Genomic DNA, 14,999 nt, shown 5'->3' with positions numbered 1-14,999 from the left:
GCTTGTCCAGAGTTGTGGAAATAATAATAAAAATATGTTTTAACTGAAGGAAATATTCATTTTGTACCAGAAAAGGAAATATTTCTATTCTCTCGTATTGTCTCAGCTGTTCCAACTTTTTTTCCATGTCCATCTTGATAATATGATTCACTTTATATTCCTTTTTGCCTTTTTCCTATAGAGGAATTCGATAGATGTTCGTTATTCCAGGTTTGAGCCTCCTGGAAGCTAAACTTGGATAGCTATCATGGTAACACGTACACTCAATGTTCGATTCAAAATTTGAAGTTTATAGTAGATACTAAATATTGGGTTTGGGATAAGATTATTTATACATATTAAGTGAATTTTGTAGAAGAAATACAAGATCTGTACTGGTTCTGCAGAATCCATAACTACCACAGCCTTACATACCAAAGCTTGCACCATGTATTAGAATTATATTTCCTTGTCTTCAAAAAAAAAAAGAACTGTTGTGCAGATTGTACATGTCCAATAATAGGTTAACTTCACAAATTTGTTCAGATAACTTAGAACATTCACATTTGATCAGATCATAGTGCAAAGGCAAATTGATCTTCGCACTTTTGAGAATCTATTTCCAATTTTGTTCAGATATATTATGCAGTTTCCCTCGGAATGCATCTTTCTTGGTTAACTGGAATATCATTCAACCATACAACCTTCGTGTGTAACTTACCACGAGAAAGTATGTGGTCAGTTTTACCTATTTTTAAAGAAAGTGTTGCGGAAGCATGTTGCAGCAGTTTGGTGATGATGAAACATCATTTAGTTCAAGTACAAGTTGTGCCAACATGAGCACTCCAACAAAACAAAAACAATACTTGCAAAAAAATCCAATATGTGGCTATCGATTATTGAGCTCTGCATTTGGAGATACTGGGTTTGTAATTCTAACAGACCATGCCACATCTAAGTAAAATCTAAGAGCAAAACTATTCAACTTCACCGCTGCCACAGCAGCTGTAAGAACAACCGATCCACTAAAAGCAAACAAAACCACAGAACTTTGGAATCCTGTGTTTGTAGATCAAGAAAACCTCTTATCATCTCAAATAGATTTATTCCAGCGGAAAAAGTCGCAAGCGCTTTCAGTGATGATGATCATCATCGCCATGTCCATCAGGAGGTCCTCCAGGGCCAACCACCTCCAACTGCATAGAATTAGAATCATTCCCAGTATGAGCTTCATTGTGAGTACACACTTAAGAAATTAAGGTCCGCATGGGTAACAATTGATGGCTAGAATTAGATCATTTACAGCTCAAAAATTAACAACAACATACTCAGTGAAATTCCACAAGTGGGATCTAGAAAGGGTAGGATGTACGCAGACCTTACCACCTCATGGAGGTAGAGAGGTTATTTCCAAAAGACTCTCGGCTCAAAAGTGCTAGTTCCAAGTACAAGAGAAAAACAATATATATATAGCATAATGAAAAAAATAAAAAATCAAAATAAAATACAATGCAAAATTTACAAGACAACAACAATAACTATAGAAAAGTACTGCGATAATCAAAGGCAATAGCAACACAACTATAAAGGCACGCCTAGACCTACGACCACCCAAAATCGACACACGGCAATACACCATTTTATCCTTACTAGCCTTCTACCATAATTCGCGACCTCCACTCTTTTCTATCTAAAGTCATGTCCTCGGTGATATGGAGTAGCGTCATATCTTGTCTAATCACCTCTCTCCAATACTTTTTCGATCTACCCCTACCCCTCCACATAGCCCCCAAATCCAACCGCTCGCACCTTCTAACTGGGGCGTCGACACCCTTCCGCATATGCCCAAACCATCTCAGTCTCGCTTCTCTCATCTTGTCGACCACAGATGTCACTCCTACCTTCTCCCAAATAACCTCGTTCCTGATCTTATCAGTCCTAGTGTGTCCACACATCCATCTCAACATCCTCATCTCTGCAACATGCATCTTCTGAACATGAGAGTTCTTTACTGGCCAACACTCTACTCCATATAACAACGCTGGTCTAACCACCATTTTGTAGAACTTACCTTTAAGTTTAGGTGGTACTTTCTTATCACACAGGACTCCAGAGGCTAGCCTCCATTTCAACCATGCTGCCCCAATACGGTGCGTGACATCATCATCGATGCCCCACTACTCTGGATGATGGATCCAAGATATTTAAAGTTTTCTGTCTTGGGGATAAGTTGGGTGACAAGCTTCACTTCCTTGCCCTCTTCATCCATCGCAACATTAAATTTGCACTCCAAGTATTCTGTTTAGATCCTGCTCAATTTGAACACTTTGGACTCCAGCATTTGTCTCCAAACCTCCAACCTATCATTAACTCTGTCCCGAGTCTCATCAATCAAAACTATATCGTCCGCAAATAGCATATACCATGAAACCTCCTTTTGAATAGACCGTGTAAGCTCATCCATCATCAAGGCAAAAAGAAAAGGGCTCAGCACAGATCCCTGATGTAGTCCCACCTCAATAGGAAAATGCTTTGAGTCACCTCCCACCGTCCTAACCCGAGTCTTGGCTCCAGCATACCTGTCCTTTATCGTCCTAATATACACCCTCGGGACATCTTTAGCCTCCGGACACATCCAAAAAACATCCCTCGGAACTTTATCATAAGTCTTTTCAAGGTCAATGAACACCATATGGAGATCCATTTCTCTTTCTCTAAATTTCTCCACCAGTCTCTGCATAAGATGGATTGTTTCAGTAGTCGACTGCCCCAGCATGAATCCGAACTGGTTCTCTGAGATTGACACTCCTCTCCTCACCCTCATCTTCACCACTCTCTCCCAAATCTTTATAGTGTGGCTTAGTAGTTTGATACCCCTGTAATTATTACAGTTTTGAACATCACCTTTGTTCTTGTACAATAGAACCATAATACTCCACCTCCATTCATCAGGCATCTTAGCAGTCTTTAAAATAACATTAAACATCTTAGTCAACCACTCTAAACCTGTCTTGTCAGTGCTCTTCCAAAAGTCCACCGAAATCTCATTAGGCCCAGTCGCTCTCCCCCTCCTCATCCTGCTAACAGCATGTCTAACCTCCTCAACCTTAAAACACCTGCAGTACCCAAAGTCTCGAAGACTATGAGAGTAAGACAAATCACCCAGTACAATGTCTCTGTCTCCTTTTTCATTTAGGAATCTGTGGAAGTAAGCTTGCACATTTGCTTGATAGAGGTCTCATCCACTAACACTTCACCTTCCTCGTCCTTGATGCACTTTACTAGATCCAGATCGCGTGCTTTTCTCTCTCTCGCTTTGGCGAGGCTATACAATCTCTTATCCCCACCTTTTTACCATAACTCGACATACAGGCGTTCAAAAGTTGTCGTCTTAACACTGATGACCGCCGATTTCGCTTTCATCTTTGCCTTCTTATCAATATCTTTAAGCCTATTCTTCTCCTCCTCATCCACGCACTCCAACCACTCCGTAGAGGCAACCTTCTTGGCTTTCACTTTGCCTTGTACTTCTCCATTCCACCACTAATCTCCTTGACGACCACCAAAGATTCCTCTCGATACCCCAAGAACCTCGGTAGCTTCTTTTCTAATGCAACCTGCTGTCATGTCCCACATGTTGTTCAAAAATTGCAAGGAAAAAAAAAGAGGGAAAATGTCACCCCTATTGCTGAAAGGAATCTCAAATTTCCCCTGATTAAGGAGTGCCATGGCCTTTCACATCTCTAAAAATTCCCTAACAGCCTAGAACTTGATATTATGGCCCAAGAATATAGAAATTCTGCACTTACCACAAAATACTGTTTGCATACTGGGCATTCATGTGGCTTGCCCTTCTCTAGCCAGAACCAAACAACATCATGCTCATCTTCTGTTAAATTACAAAACCATAAAGAAGATTAAGTGAACTGGCTAAAGGAAAAAATCAGTAATAGAGACATTATTTATCTGAATCTGTAATGAAGACTTACCTCCTTCATCTCCTGGACATCCTACAATTCTTTTATCGTAGTAGGATTTAACAACAGCTGGTGCTTCCTACAGTTAAAATATATTCAATTATCTGTTCATGTTCCCACACATCTAATTGGAAAGATAACTAATTATTGTAGTAGCTTATATCAATCTAAACAATATCTTCACATAATTCCTTTGTTTTTTGTTGATAAATAATTCTTTACCCTGAAACCATACATAAGAAGCAACTAAAGTCCACATCTAAATTATTTTTTTCTGTAGACTCATAAAGCACACAATATGTTTTACATTAGCAGATCTCATCACTGACGGTAATAAAATAATCGGAAAAGGGCCAAAATTATCCCTGAACTTTGAAAAATAGTTTATTTATGCCCTTCGTTCTACTTTAGAGCTAATTATACCCCTACCGTTATACTTTGGGCCAAATATGCCCTTGAGATTAAATCTGTTTTTTAATCTATTTTTTAAAATCAGTTTTTTTAAAATTTTATTTTAAATTTGTTTTTAAAATCTGTTTTTTATATGTTTTTTAAATCCAATTTTTTAATCTATTTTTAAATCTGCTTTTAAATTATTTTTTTTTAAAATCTGTGAATGCAAATTTATTTTAAACACAAATTTAAAATAAAATAAAATAAACATATTGTAAAAAATACATAAAAAAACAGATTTAAAATTTTTTATTTTAAATTTGCTTTTAAAATCTGTTTTTATATGTTTTTTAAATCCATTTTAATCTATTTTTAAATCTGCTTTTTAAATATATATTTTTAAATCTGTGAATGCAAATTTATTTTAAAAACAAATTTAAAATAAAATAAAATAAACATGTTGTAAAAAATACATAAAAAACAGATTTTAAAAAAATAAATTAAAAAGAAGATTTAAAAATAGATAAAAAAACGAAATAGATTTTTTTAAATAAATTATTTTAAAAAAATGGTTTTAAAAACAGATTTTAAAAAAATTAAAAAAACATATTTAAAAGGGGAAATAAGTTGACCACTGAGAAACTGACACCTGGCATTCTGTTATACTCAAGGGCATATTTGGCCCAAAGTATAACGGTAGGGGTATAATTGGCCCTAAAGTAGAACGAAGGGCATAAATAAACTATTTTTCAAAGTTTAGGGATAATTCTGGCCCTTTTCCGTAAAATAATTACATTTGAGTGTTTTAAATGTGACACACAAAAAGTCAAGGGGAAATTATTTTAGTCGCAACGAATTGGACATTGGAGACCTACGTACTGAGAGAATCGGATTCAGGTATGAGCTTGACATGACTACATGAGTAGGTTTAAATTTGACAAGTTTCTAGTGTTCTATTTTTTTGAAAGGTGTAAATGGCATTTCATTGATGTCAAAAGAGCACTAAGTGCTGCAGTATTTACAACATCAACAATAGAGAAGATTAAAAGAGTGAAGATCGGAGAGCGATAAACAGAAGAAAAAGTAGACTTGGCTGACAATTAGAGCCTCATGTATACATGCAAAAGTTCTAAAGCTTCCAGTATGGTATCAAAGTTTCTGGTGAAATCTGAAAGATTTGGTCAAAATTCCCATACTCTGGCAAAATGAAGTTTCATTGCAACAACACTCTGAGAATCTGTAGTGGTTAGTTTCCGCTACTCACCAAAGAAAATGGTATGTTGCACAATTTTACACGCATGCATGTGCACTTATTCACACATGTACGTGTCTTTTTGTTGGTGCAAGATTATGCCTTACCCAAAATAACATTTAAAAAATAAAAAGATGACAAGTTAAGAACCACATTGCTGACAAGTTACAACCCATCTAAGCTTGATCATATTTTATTTCCATGTACAAGTGTTGACAGAAGATGCCATCCAAAATGATCATTTTTGTTTCTATGTACAAACTAATTACAGAAATTGAAAAGATTTGTACTCCAGCTTAGTAGAATGTGGAAAAGCATTAGGAAATGAACATAAGCACGCCAACTAGGTGCAATATTTGAACGATAAGAATACTAGCCATTAGAGCTCACGTCTAATCTAACAGCTAGCATTGAACATGATCCATACAAGGAGACAGCATTGACTACTCAATATTCCACAACAATAGACATATATGAAGAAGAAGTAAGCAACATTGCACTTTAATTTAATAGATTTATAGTTAACATGTTCGTGTTCATAATGCAGAAGATGGTCAGAAATGTCCTTAAACTATGCGAAATTGAACAAAAATGCCCTTAGTTAATAGATTGGACTAAAAATGCTCATGACGTCAATGGTTTGGTCCAACCCCTACCGTCAATAGTTTGGTCCAAAAATACCCCTAATGTTACTTAATGGGTCAAAAATGATCTTTAATATATGTTATTTCTTTTCTTATTGAACACATTTTATTCCTAATAAAAATATTACTTTTAAAGAACCCTATTGTTGTTTCTTTCCTTTTAAAATCACTTTAACTAATAAATAAGTAGAAAATAATTTTTCCTTCTCAATCACACTTTATCAATTAAAATAAAATGACTACATATACCTTTTAACTGATAATAAAGGTCATATATCTAAGATCATAATAAGACCATCATTAATTTCATTTCGATAACAATTAAAAAAAATTATAATAATAGAAAATATTTGTATTTCTTAATCTTTTTCGAATTGAAGTAGGATAAGCATTTGTTGATTAAAAAATTATAATTAGGAAAGGATTGTGTTTAAAAGGAAATGAAATAATATATTTATTTGAAAAATGGGCTTTTTTGACCCATTAAGGAACAATAGGGGGCATTTTTGGACCAAACTATTGATGGCAGAGGCATTTTCAGACCAAACTATTAACTGAGGGCATTTTTGTTCAATTTTGCATAGTTCAAGGGCATTTTTGACCATTTCCCGTGATAAATATGATTACACATGCTTGAAGCAAGAATGGAAAGGAGAGGAAGTGGGACAAGATTCTATTCCCCCGTTTGGTTAGAAAGTGAAGTATAGAGAATTGATAGTCCTCACTCCTTTCTAACCCTTTCAAAATTGAACATAAGAGGGAGGTGAAGTCATCTATTTCTACTTCACTCGTGCCAAAAAACATAAGGGAAGTAAACGAACTCACTCCAATGCCCCTCCCCTCCTTAAAGGAAACACAACATCATGTTTGCTATGGAAGTTTGAAACAGCAATCCAGGTCTTACTAATTATGATGGATCAAATGCTGCACCTACATACGGCCTATTACTTCACTTAAGAAAGTCACAGTGGCTTTATAAAAAAATTCAGAACTAAATATGAGAAGGAACAGAAATTGGAATTTTTCAAGGTGAACGTGTGCATTTTCTTTCAGACACTTGTATTATACATATCCTACAAAATTAATACTGAATGGGGGACAAAACTTCAGTTTAGTTAAACTCAATGTGACCTAATAGAATTGTACTCATACATATTACTAGCTCATAGGGAAAGTCAGTCAAATGCCTAAAGACAGCTACTTCCGACAATACCTATCTTTGAGTAATGCACATTATCCATGATAGGAAGAGCTAAGCATAATTACAAGTGCAAACTACTGACTCTATCTTATATAACAATACACATCAGATAAGATAAAACTACTTCATTCACTAACCACAAATGAAACAAAAAACAAGAAGTTATAACCACACTGACCTTTGTGCCAAAAGGACCCTCAGGAAAGTTGATGCCGAGAATATCCTTTCCCTAAGCAGGAAAAAAATTACACATATCATGTATCAGTTATATTCACAACTACACCTAAATCAAAAATTTGAATTAGAACTATAAGTACAACCACAACCAAACATATAGAAGGATGAAGCTAACTCACTTGAATCTCAGCTTCAAGCTCTTCTCGCTCGTGACCAGTAGCAATTGGCATTACATGCTCCACTTTCTTAACAACATTCGCTGTTCCACACAACAACGATTTCCATTCACAACAAAAACAAACCAAATATACATACATACTTATATATAAATATAAATAATATAAGCGTGTGTGAATAAATGAGTAAGATCTGATGAAATTAGCGTTACCAGAAGCAGTGCTGAAGTGGCGGGAGATGAAAGGAACCGTAGGCCGGAAAGCCGCCGGAGAAGCAGATAAGGAGTTGGCGGCGGCGGAAAGGCGATTGGATTTAGAGGTAGATTGGAGTGGGCTTAGAGTCCGAACCTGGGAAGAAAGTCTTCTCCACATGATTTTCTTCAAGGAGTTAGGGTTCCGATTTGATCTCAGGTGTGGACGAGATCAATAGTTCCTTTATTACTATTGCTCTCTCTTTCCCGTTGTTGAAGCTCTCTTTTTTAGAAGCATTTTGGGAGTGGAATCCCAAATGAGAGAGCGTAAAGGTGGCACAGGCCCGTAGCCCATGGGTTGACTCGCTCGTGCGACAATTTCTCATCAGTGTGGATACCTCTTTTGTGAATTTATAATTTTAAATAAACTCTACATTTTTCTTTTTAGGGAAGACATATATATATCACATTTTTAAAATCATTTTTTAAATATTTAAAATAATAAAAAATATAATATAATGCCACTCACTTCATTTCAACTCCGGATTAATTCTAAAATATTTGTTTAATTGTCAAATCTTAATAGGCTGCTAACTATATTTTTATATCACGTAATACAATTGATCGTTTAATGATTTAAAAAATTCATTTCTTCATTTATAATCAAATAATTCAACGAATAAGCCCAATTTAGATCAATTTATCAAAGACCTTTATTCTCATTGCTATCATGATCTGATAACAAGTCTCACAAACTTAATCAAGGGCATCATCAACATTTATCAAACAGAAAAACAAACATGATAACAAAGAAAATAATTTCCATTAATTAATCCATAAAACAATAATTGCCAAGAATTTGTTCATAAATATTAGTACATGACATAGTGGATCCAGCTATGGCCCATAAACTACAATTTCTGGAAGATGATTGGAGCTCCATAATGTGGACATAGGAATATAAGAATAGTAGGAGCATGTTGGTAAGTAGGAGCAAGTTCAAAGGAGAAGCGCATCAAGATCATAGCCATTGCTAATTTAGCTTGTATGATTGCTAAATTTTGTCCAATGCAGTGGCGGGCGCCTAAGCCGAAAGGCATGAATGCAGTGGGGCTTTTGGCTGCTTGGGCGACGCCGCGAGCAAATCTTGCTGGATTGAATTCATTCACATCGCTGCCCCATAATGCTGCATCATGATGGATTCCTATAGTCGGTATAAGTAGCTCTGTCCCTTGAGGCAACTTCAAGTTTCCCAATGTTGTGTCCATTTTGGCCCGTCGCATTGTTGCCGCAAGAGGTGGATATAGTCGGAGGGATTCATTCAGGATCATACCAAGCTGCCATTACAAAGTTGAACCACATGAATTATGAGTGAACATCTTTTTTATGAAAGTAAGAAAAAACAGTTTAATTAACTTCTATTCGCTAATGAAGTAAAAAATAATTTTACACAAATAATTATTATTCCTTCTGTTTCAATTTGTTCTTTTAGTTTTGACTTAACTCAAAGTTTAAGAAAGTAATGAGACTGTTCAATCTATCAACATGTCTTTTAATTTTGTGATCTCAAACATGTAACGTGGAAAGTTAAAATTAAAGAGTTGTCAAAAAAGAAAGTAGATGTTCTTCTTTAAACAAAAAGACAAATAAATTGGAATGGAGAAAACACGTCACTTAGAAAATAATTATCAATGATTAAGAAGTAGAGTTAATCACCTAGAAAATTTGACAAGTTATATATCATCATCACATCCGCCTTAATTGAAGGTTTTAAATTGAAATAGAAGTGAAAAATCTAATATGAAGTACTTCCCTTTAATGGACCTTACAATGAATTTGGATTAGTGATCGAGGGTGTACGTCACATACTAGATGGTATCCTAGAAAAAAGAATCACTAATCTGCTAAAACAAGTAAAAAAAAAAAGAAGAATAGATCGAAAACACAAAATATTTTACACTCTCGACGTGTACATATAAAATAAAAACTCTGACAAAAGGAGTCTAATTTTTACACAAATATAAATATTTCATGTTATCAAGGTCACTGAAAAATAACTGTGGTGAGATTGATAACCTTAAATAAATCAAAGTAACCTTCTTAAACAGATTATATACTTTTGATTGATTATGTAAAAACATTTCATTATTAGTAATTAGTAAACAAGAGAGAAGGTGTATAACTTTATGCATACCGTCTTAAGCTTTGCAATATCGTCCTTAGATGGGGTATCACTTGCTCCACAGACGTTGCAGACCTCGTCACGTGCAAGTTGTTGCCAGTGAGGATTCATGGCCAATAGAATGGTCGTCCATGTCAGCAAATTTGAGGTAGTATATTTGCCAGCTAAGAACATGGTCTTGCATTCCTCTACGATGTCATCAACTTGTATATTTGAATAAGTTGAACTACTAGCTTTGATCATTACTTCCAACAAATCCTTCGGACCTTCCTCCCATAGATGACACTCCAAACTTCTTTTCCTATGCTCAATTAACTTCATCAATGAATTTCTAACGTCTTTGTCCAATTTCCAAGAAATTATGTTCTTCTTAGTAGGCAAGAACCTGTAAAAATATAAAGAAATAATAATACCTTTTAAATTTGAGCTATGTCAATACTCTGAAATTGAGTATGTATTCAAATTTAACATTGTATGTATAGCTGAGGTGTGGATTCATTCCATTCATCATCGCCTAGGGGTTCTTGTCCTTTATCAATGTGGATTTATCATTTTATTCACCTCTTTTCGCCTAAAACTGGACATTCTCTAATTTTATCTAGTTTGTTGTGTATTTCTAACCTTACAATTCATGTCTGATACTCTTAGGGCCCACATTGATCTGACTGTAATACCATATTAAATTAGGCCTTAGACTTAATTCACGCATCAGAAAGAAGGATTGTGCAAGCAATCTTATAAGGAGCCCAGACTTCTTGTCCTTCACCGGCATGTGATTCATTTCATTCATTATAAGTTACACTCCTTTAATCTTTTGTGAGGGATCGAGGAGCACGCACCTAAATCCGGGAATGAAAACTTGTTGAAAAGCTTTAGTGGCATAAGCCAATTGTTGTGTTTGCAACTCGAATATGGTCTTTCCATCTTCATAGCTGCTTCCGAACACCGTATGTGTAATCACATCTTCTGACAATCTCAAGAACCATTCTGAAACTTCAATTTCCACCTTGCCATCGTTCGACATTTTTGACGACCATTTGTTCAACATATCCTTCATGCTCTTCCCCATCATAGGAATCATTAGCTATTTAATTTTTAAGAAAAATGATAGATGTCAGCGTATACAAGTTAAACTTATTTCGAGAAGAAAGAAGCAATAGGGTTCAGTAGAATGTCCAAACATTATCATGTTAAGAAATCCATATTATATGTATAAATATTAAATTTAGAAGTCCGTTATAATTAGTATTGTAAAAATATGGCAAATGGGCCTAACTCAACCTCAAAAGCTAACTCATAAGGGGAATATTGTCCAAGTCCATATAAAGAGACCACCAAATTCATTCCCCAACTAATGTGTGAGTTTTTACCTACTTTATCACCCCCTTCACGCCCAGGCCCAACTGAAGCGTGCATCGGGAGCTCAAATGGGGATTGACTTGGCTCTGATACCATGTAAACTTAGGTCTTAGGGCTAACTCACACCCCAAAAGCTAGCTCAAAGAGAGGAGGATTGCCCAAAACTTATAAGGAGTTCACCCATTTTATTAACCACCAATGTGAGACTTTTGTCATTGTTTGACAAAGCATTTGAGGTTGTTGTTTTAGAATATCAAACCCCACTCGCCTTGAGATTTTCTGAGTAAAATGTTTGAGTTAATATCTTTCTGTGGTGGGCCCATTTTTCTCCTTTGAGATTGGACAAACCATCGCCTTCGAGCTTCTTGGCGGATGAAGGTGTTTCAGTTTTCTCAAAGCTGTCTGATTTTAAAAGGAAGATATCCCTAATTAGCGTTGGATCTGAGATGGTGACACGAGCTATTGGCCCAAACCACACAAGAAATGTTGCACCTGTACCATGATACATATATAACAGAAAAAATTATTAGAGGTTTAATTACTAGGGATTTAAGTTATATAAATTCATGCCGTGAATAATAATTTATACACCATCAATGTTATAACATGCATGTTATTCTAGGTCACACTCATGTCATTGATCTTTGTCTGTAGTAGCAGTTAGTTTACCTTAATTTTAAAATTATAAATTAAATACCATGTTCTGTGAAGGCATATATACTTGTTTAGATGACCTGATAGATTAAGAATTTATGCACACATTAACGATATATATAATTCATACAGTACTCACTTTTGAAATGCTAGTTACCTAGCTACCATCAACTCATAGTTCATCATATATTGATCGAATAAAATATTTTATGCACCGTCAATGCTACTACAATATTAACATCTTTTAGCGGCAATAAACATACACATTAACAAAGAGTGATAAAATCTTTATCGGCATTAGTTAATTGCCATTAGATTCAATGTCGCTATAGGCTATAGTGACATTCACAAAAAATGTTAGTTGCCTCTAAAAATACATATTTAGCAGTAATTGAGTTATTGCCGTTAATTAATTGCCGCTAAAGATCGTTTTTGTTGTATTGTACATATAACTAAAACTCAACTTAGTACTAATTCAAGTTCAAGAGGAAGACGTTGGCATATAATTAATAAACAGAAAATAGTTCCTCTTGAGATATATAGATGCTAATAAAAATGATGCAATTACATTTAAGTTATATAAATTGGACTATATATATGCTATAATTTAATTTGCAATTAAACGGTAAACACCTTTATGCATAACCTAGATATTGTTCTTAGCCAATTCAATCAGATCCAAACAGTGACAAAATAAATTAATAGAATGTAAATCAAGCATACCATAGATATTCTTCCAGTGATGATAGAAGGAAAGGACTCTAGGAACAATGTCATGGGATAAAGGGAAGTGCTGAGATGATGAAGGTTGTAAATCAGCAATCTCTTTAAGATTACCCAATAAAAAATTGTATTTAGGACCTCTAATCCCTTGCTTCAAGAAATGATTTTGGATTCTCCTTGGTCTCCAACAGAGACTAATCACCACTTTTTGAACAATTAACAAAACAAACCAAAATATAATAAGAAAACAAAACCAGTATTTTTCCATATGTTTTGTTTATAAGAGTACTGAGGTGAATTAGTCCATTTATATATAGTTGTTGATTACTATATAAATCTCAGTGTCCTTCTAAGTAATCTAACTATTATTATCATAATAAGGACATAAAACAAATGTTTCACCATAAATATCTCAGAATTCTAGTAATAAGTATCTGGTTATCCTTCCAAGGTAATTAATTTAATATTTATCTTATTAAGGATTAAAAATCTCAGGATTAATGTAGAAAGAATTGAAGGCTCTATTGAAAATTTTGGTGTCAGAATTATTTAGAAGAAAAAAATGCTGATCTGTTGGAAAGAGATTCCCCACTCCCCCCCCCCCCCCCCCCGTAAAACTAAAATGGCCTATTTGAAAAATGGAAAATGTTATTAAGTTATGATGAGTAATGTTTTTTTCCATAATTAAAATTTAAAAAGAATAACAAAATGGAGTACTACTCCCCATCACCGTGTATCTTTACTTGTTCACTATATTAAAAATAATCATTTATTTTTATTTGTCATATTTAAAAAATCCAGAAATAATTTATCACTTAGTTTCTAATTTATCTTTATTAATAACTATACTTATTTTCCAAAATGTTGAACTTCTTATATTCAAAAAAGGATATAATAAGATTGTCATGTTATTTATTGCTCTTTAAGAATGTTTCAAGTCAATAATAGGCAAATAAAAATAGGCAGAGGAAAGTAATTAATAAACGACTAAAAACTGCATACCTCTCCAATTTTCGTGCATTTTAATTGTTTACAAGTTCTCAACACTAAGAAAACGCCCTAAACCGATCAGAAAAAATTGAAAAATGATCAAGTTTGATCTTTTTTAAGAAGCGAGTGAAATTTGATCGTCTTTTTAGAGCAAAAATCCAAAAAATAAAAAAATTGACTGCACCGAATTCAGTCGATTTGTTTTGCGCCAAAATTTGAAAAATAAAAGATGACCGACATGGTTGGTCTATCATTTATTTAAAATTAATTGGATTTTTTTCTGTAAAATCTCGATCAACGGTGGATCTAGAAGTATTGTCGTCATATTAAGAAAAAGATAGTTATTTTTTAACATATCAAGAAAAGATCATTATTTTTTTTTCATGTTTTATCCTTAGCATTAATTAGTTCATTCTCAAATTACATCAATTAATATGAATATTATAGTAAAATACTCATATTAATCATTAAAAAAAGGACAGCTCGGTGCACTAAAACTCCCGCTATGCATAGGGTTCGGGGAAGGGCCTGACCACAAGGGTCTATTGTACGCAGCCTTACCTTGCATTTCTGCCAGAGACTGTTTCCAAGACTTGAACCCGTGACCTCCTGATCACATGACATCAACTTTACCAGTTACTCCAAGGTTCCGCTTCACTCATATTAATTATTATTTTTAAAAATAAATATGCAAAATTTAAAGTAAATAAATAAAAGTGAACAAAAATAGTGTAATTTAGGAGCAAGTTTGACCCTCTATCTTAGAGGAATGGTGGATTGGTAGTTAAAGAAAATTTATTGTAATTAATTTTAAAAAAAATAAAAGGGATAATTTTAGACCTCCTTCTACATTTCGCTCTATAATACGCTCTATAATATTCACCTCATCTGTGGTTTAATATATTACATTTACCTTCCTTATTGTGATTATCTGGAAACCATTTTAAAACTCATTTAAAATAAATATAAATTAATTATGACTCGACAAATTTGCCATTCTTTAGGACTTAATTACATATGCACTTACATCAATTTTGAAAATTACCTCTTCTATCACTTTCCTTTGTCGGATTTATGTATATGGCACATTCAAACATATAC

At 34.1% G+C, this 14,999-nt stretch overlaps 2 protein-coding genes across 2 annotated transcripts; both read right to left on the bottom strand.

Annotated features, from left to right (window-relative positions):
- Window positions 1-767: 767 nt before the first annotated feature.
- LOC129900553 (putative cytochrome c oxidase subunit 5b-like) lies at window positions 768-8,366 on the bottom strand. The gene is made up of 6 exons (XM_055975550.1): window positions 8,012-8,366; window positions 7,803-7,882; window positions 7,625-7,675; window positions 3,969-4,035; window positions 3,789-3,868; window positions 768-1,175 (listed from the first exon to the last, which is right to left on the bottom strand). The coding sequence occupies exons 1-6, from the start codon at window positions 8,169-8,171 to the stop codon at window positions 1,113-1,115; spliced, it is 501 nt and encodes a 166-aa protein (XP_055831525.1). The 5' UTR covers window positions 8,172-8,366; the 3' UTR covers window positions 768-1,112.
- A 535-nt stretch (window positions 8,367-8,901) lies between these two features.
- Window positions 8,902-13,176, bottom strand: LOC129900121 (cytochrome P450 734A1-like). Its single transcript, XM_055975075.1, has 5 exons — window positions 12,909-13,176; window positions 11,800-12,023; window positions 11,012-11,256; window positions 10,185-10,557; window positions 8,902-9,327 (listed from the first exon to the last, which is right to left on the bottom strand). Exons 1-5 carry the CDS (start codon window positions 13,174-13,176, stop codon window positions 8,902-8,904), a joined length of 1,536 nt encoding a protein of 511 aa, XP_055831050.1.
- Between the last annotated feature and the right edge of the window lie 1,823 nt (window positions 13,177-14,999).

Source organism: Solanum dulcamara, chromosome 8 (genome assembly GCF_947179165.1).
Source record: "Solanum dulcamara chromosome 8, daSolDulc1.2, whole genome shotgun sequence".
Classification (NCBI taxonomy): Eukaryota; Viridiplantae; Streptophyta; class Magnoliopsida; order Solanales; family Solanaceae; genus Solanum; species Solanum dulcamara.
The sequence above is the reverse complement of the archived record's forward strand: the minus strand, read 5'-3'. Positions and strand labels throughout refer to the sequence as shown.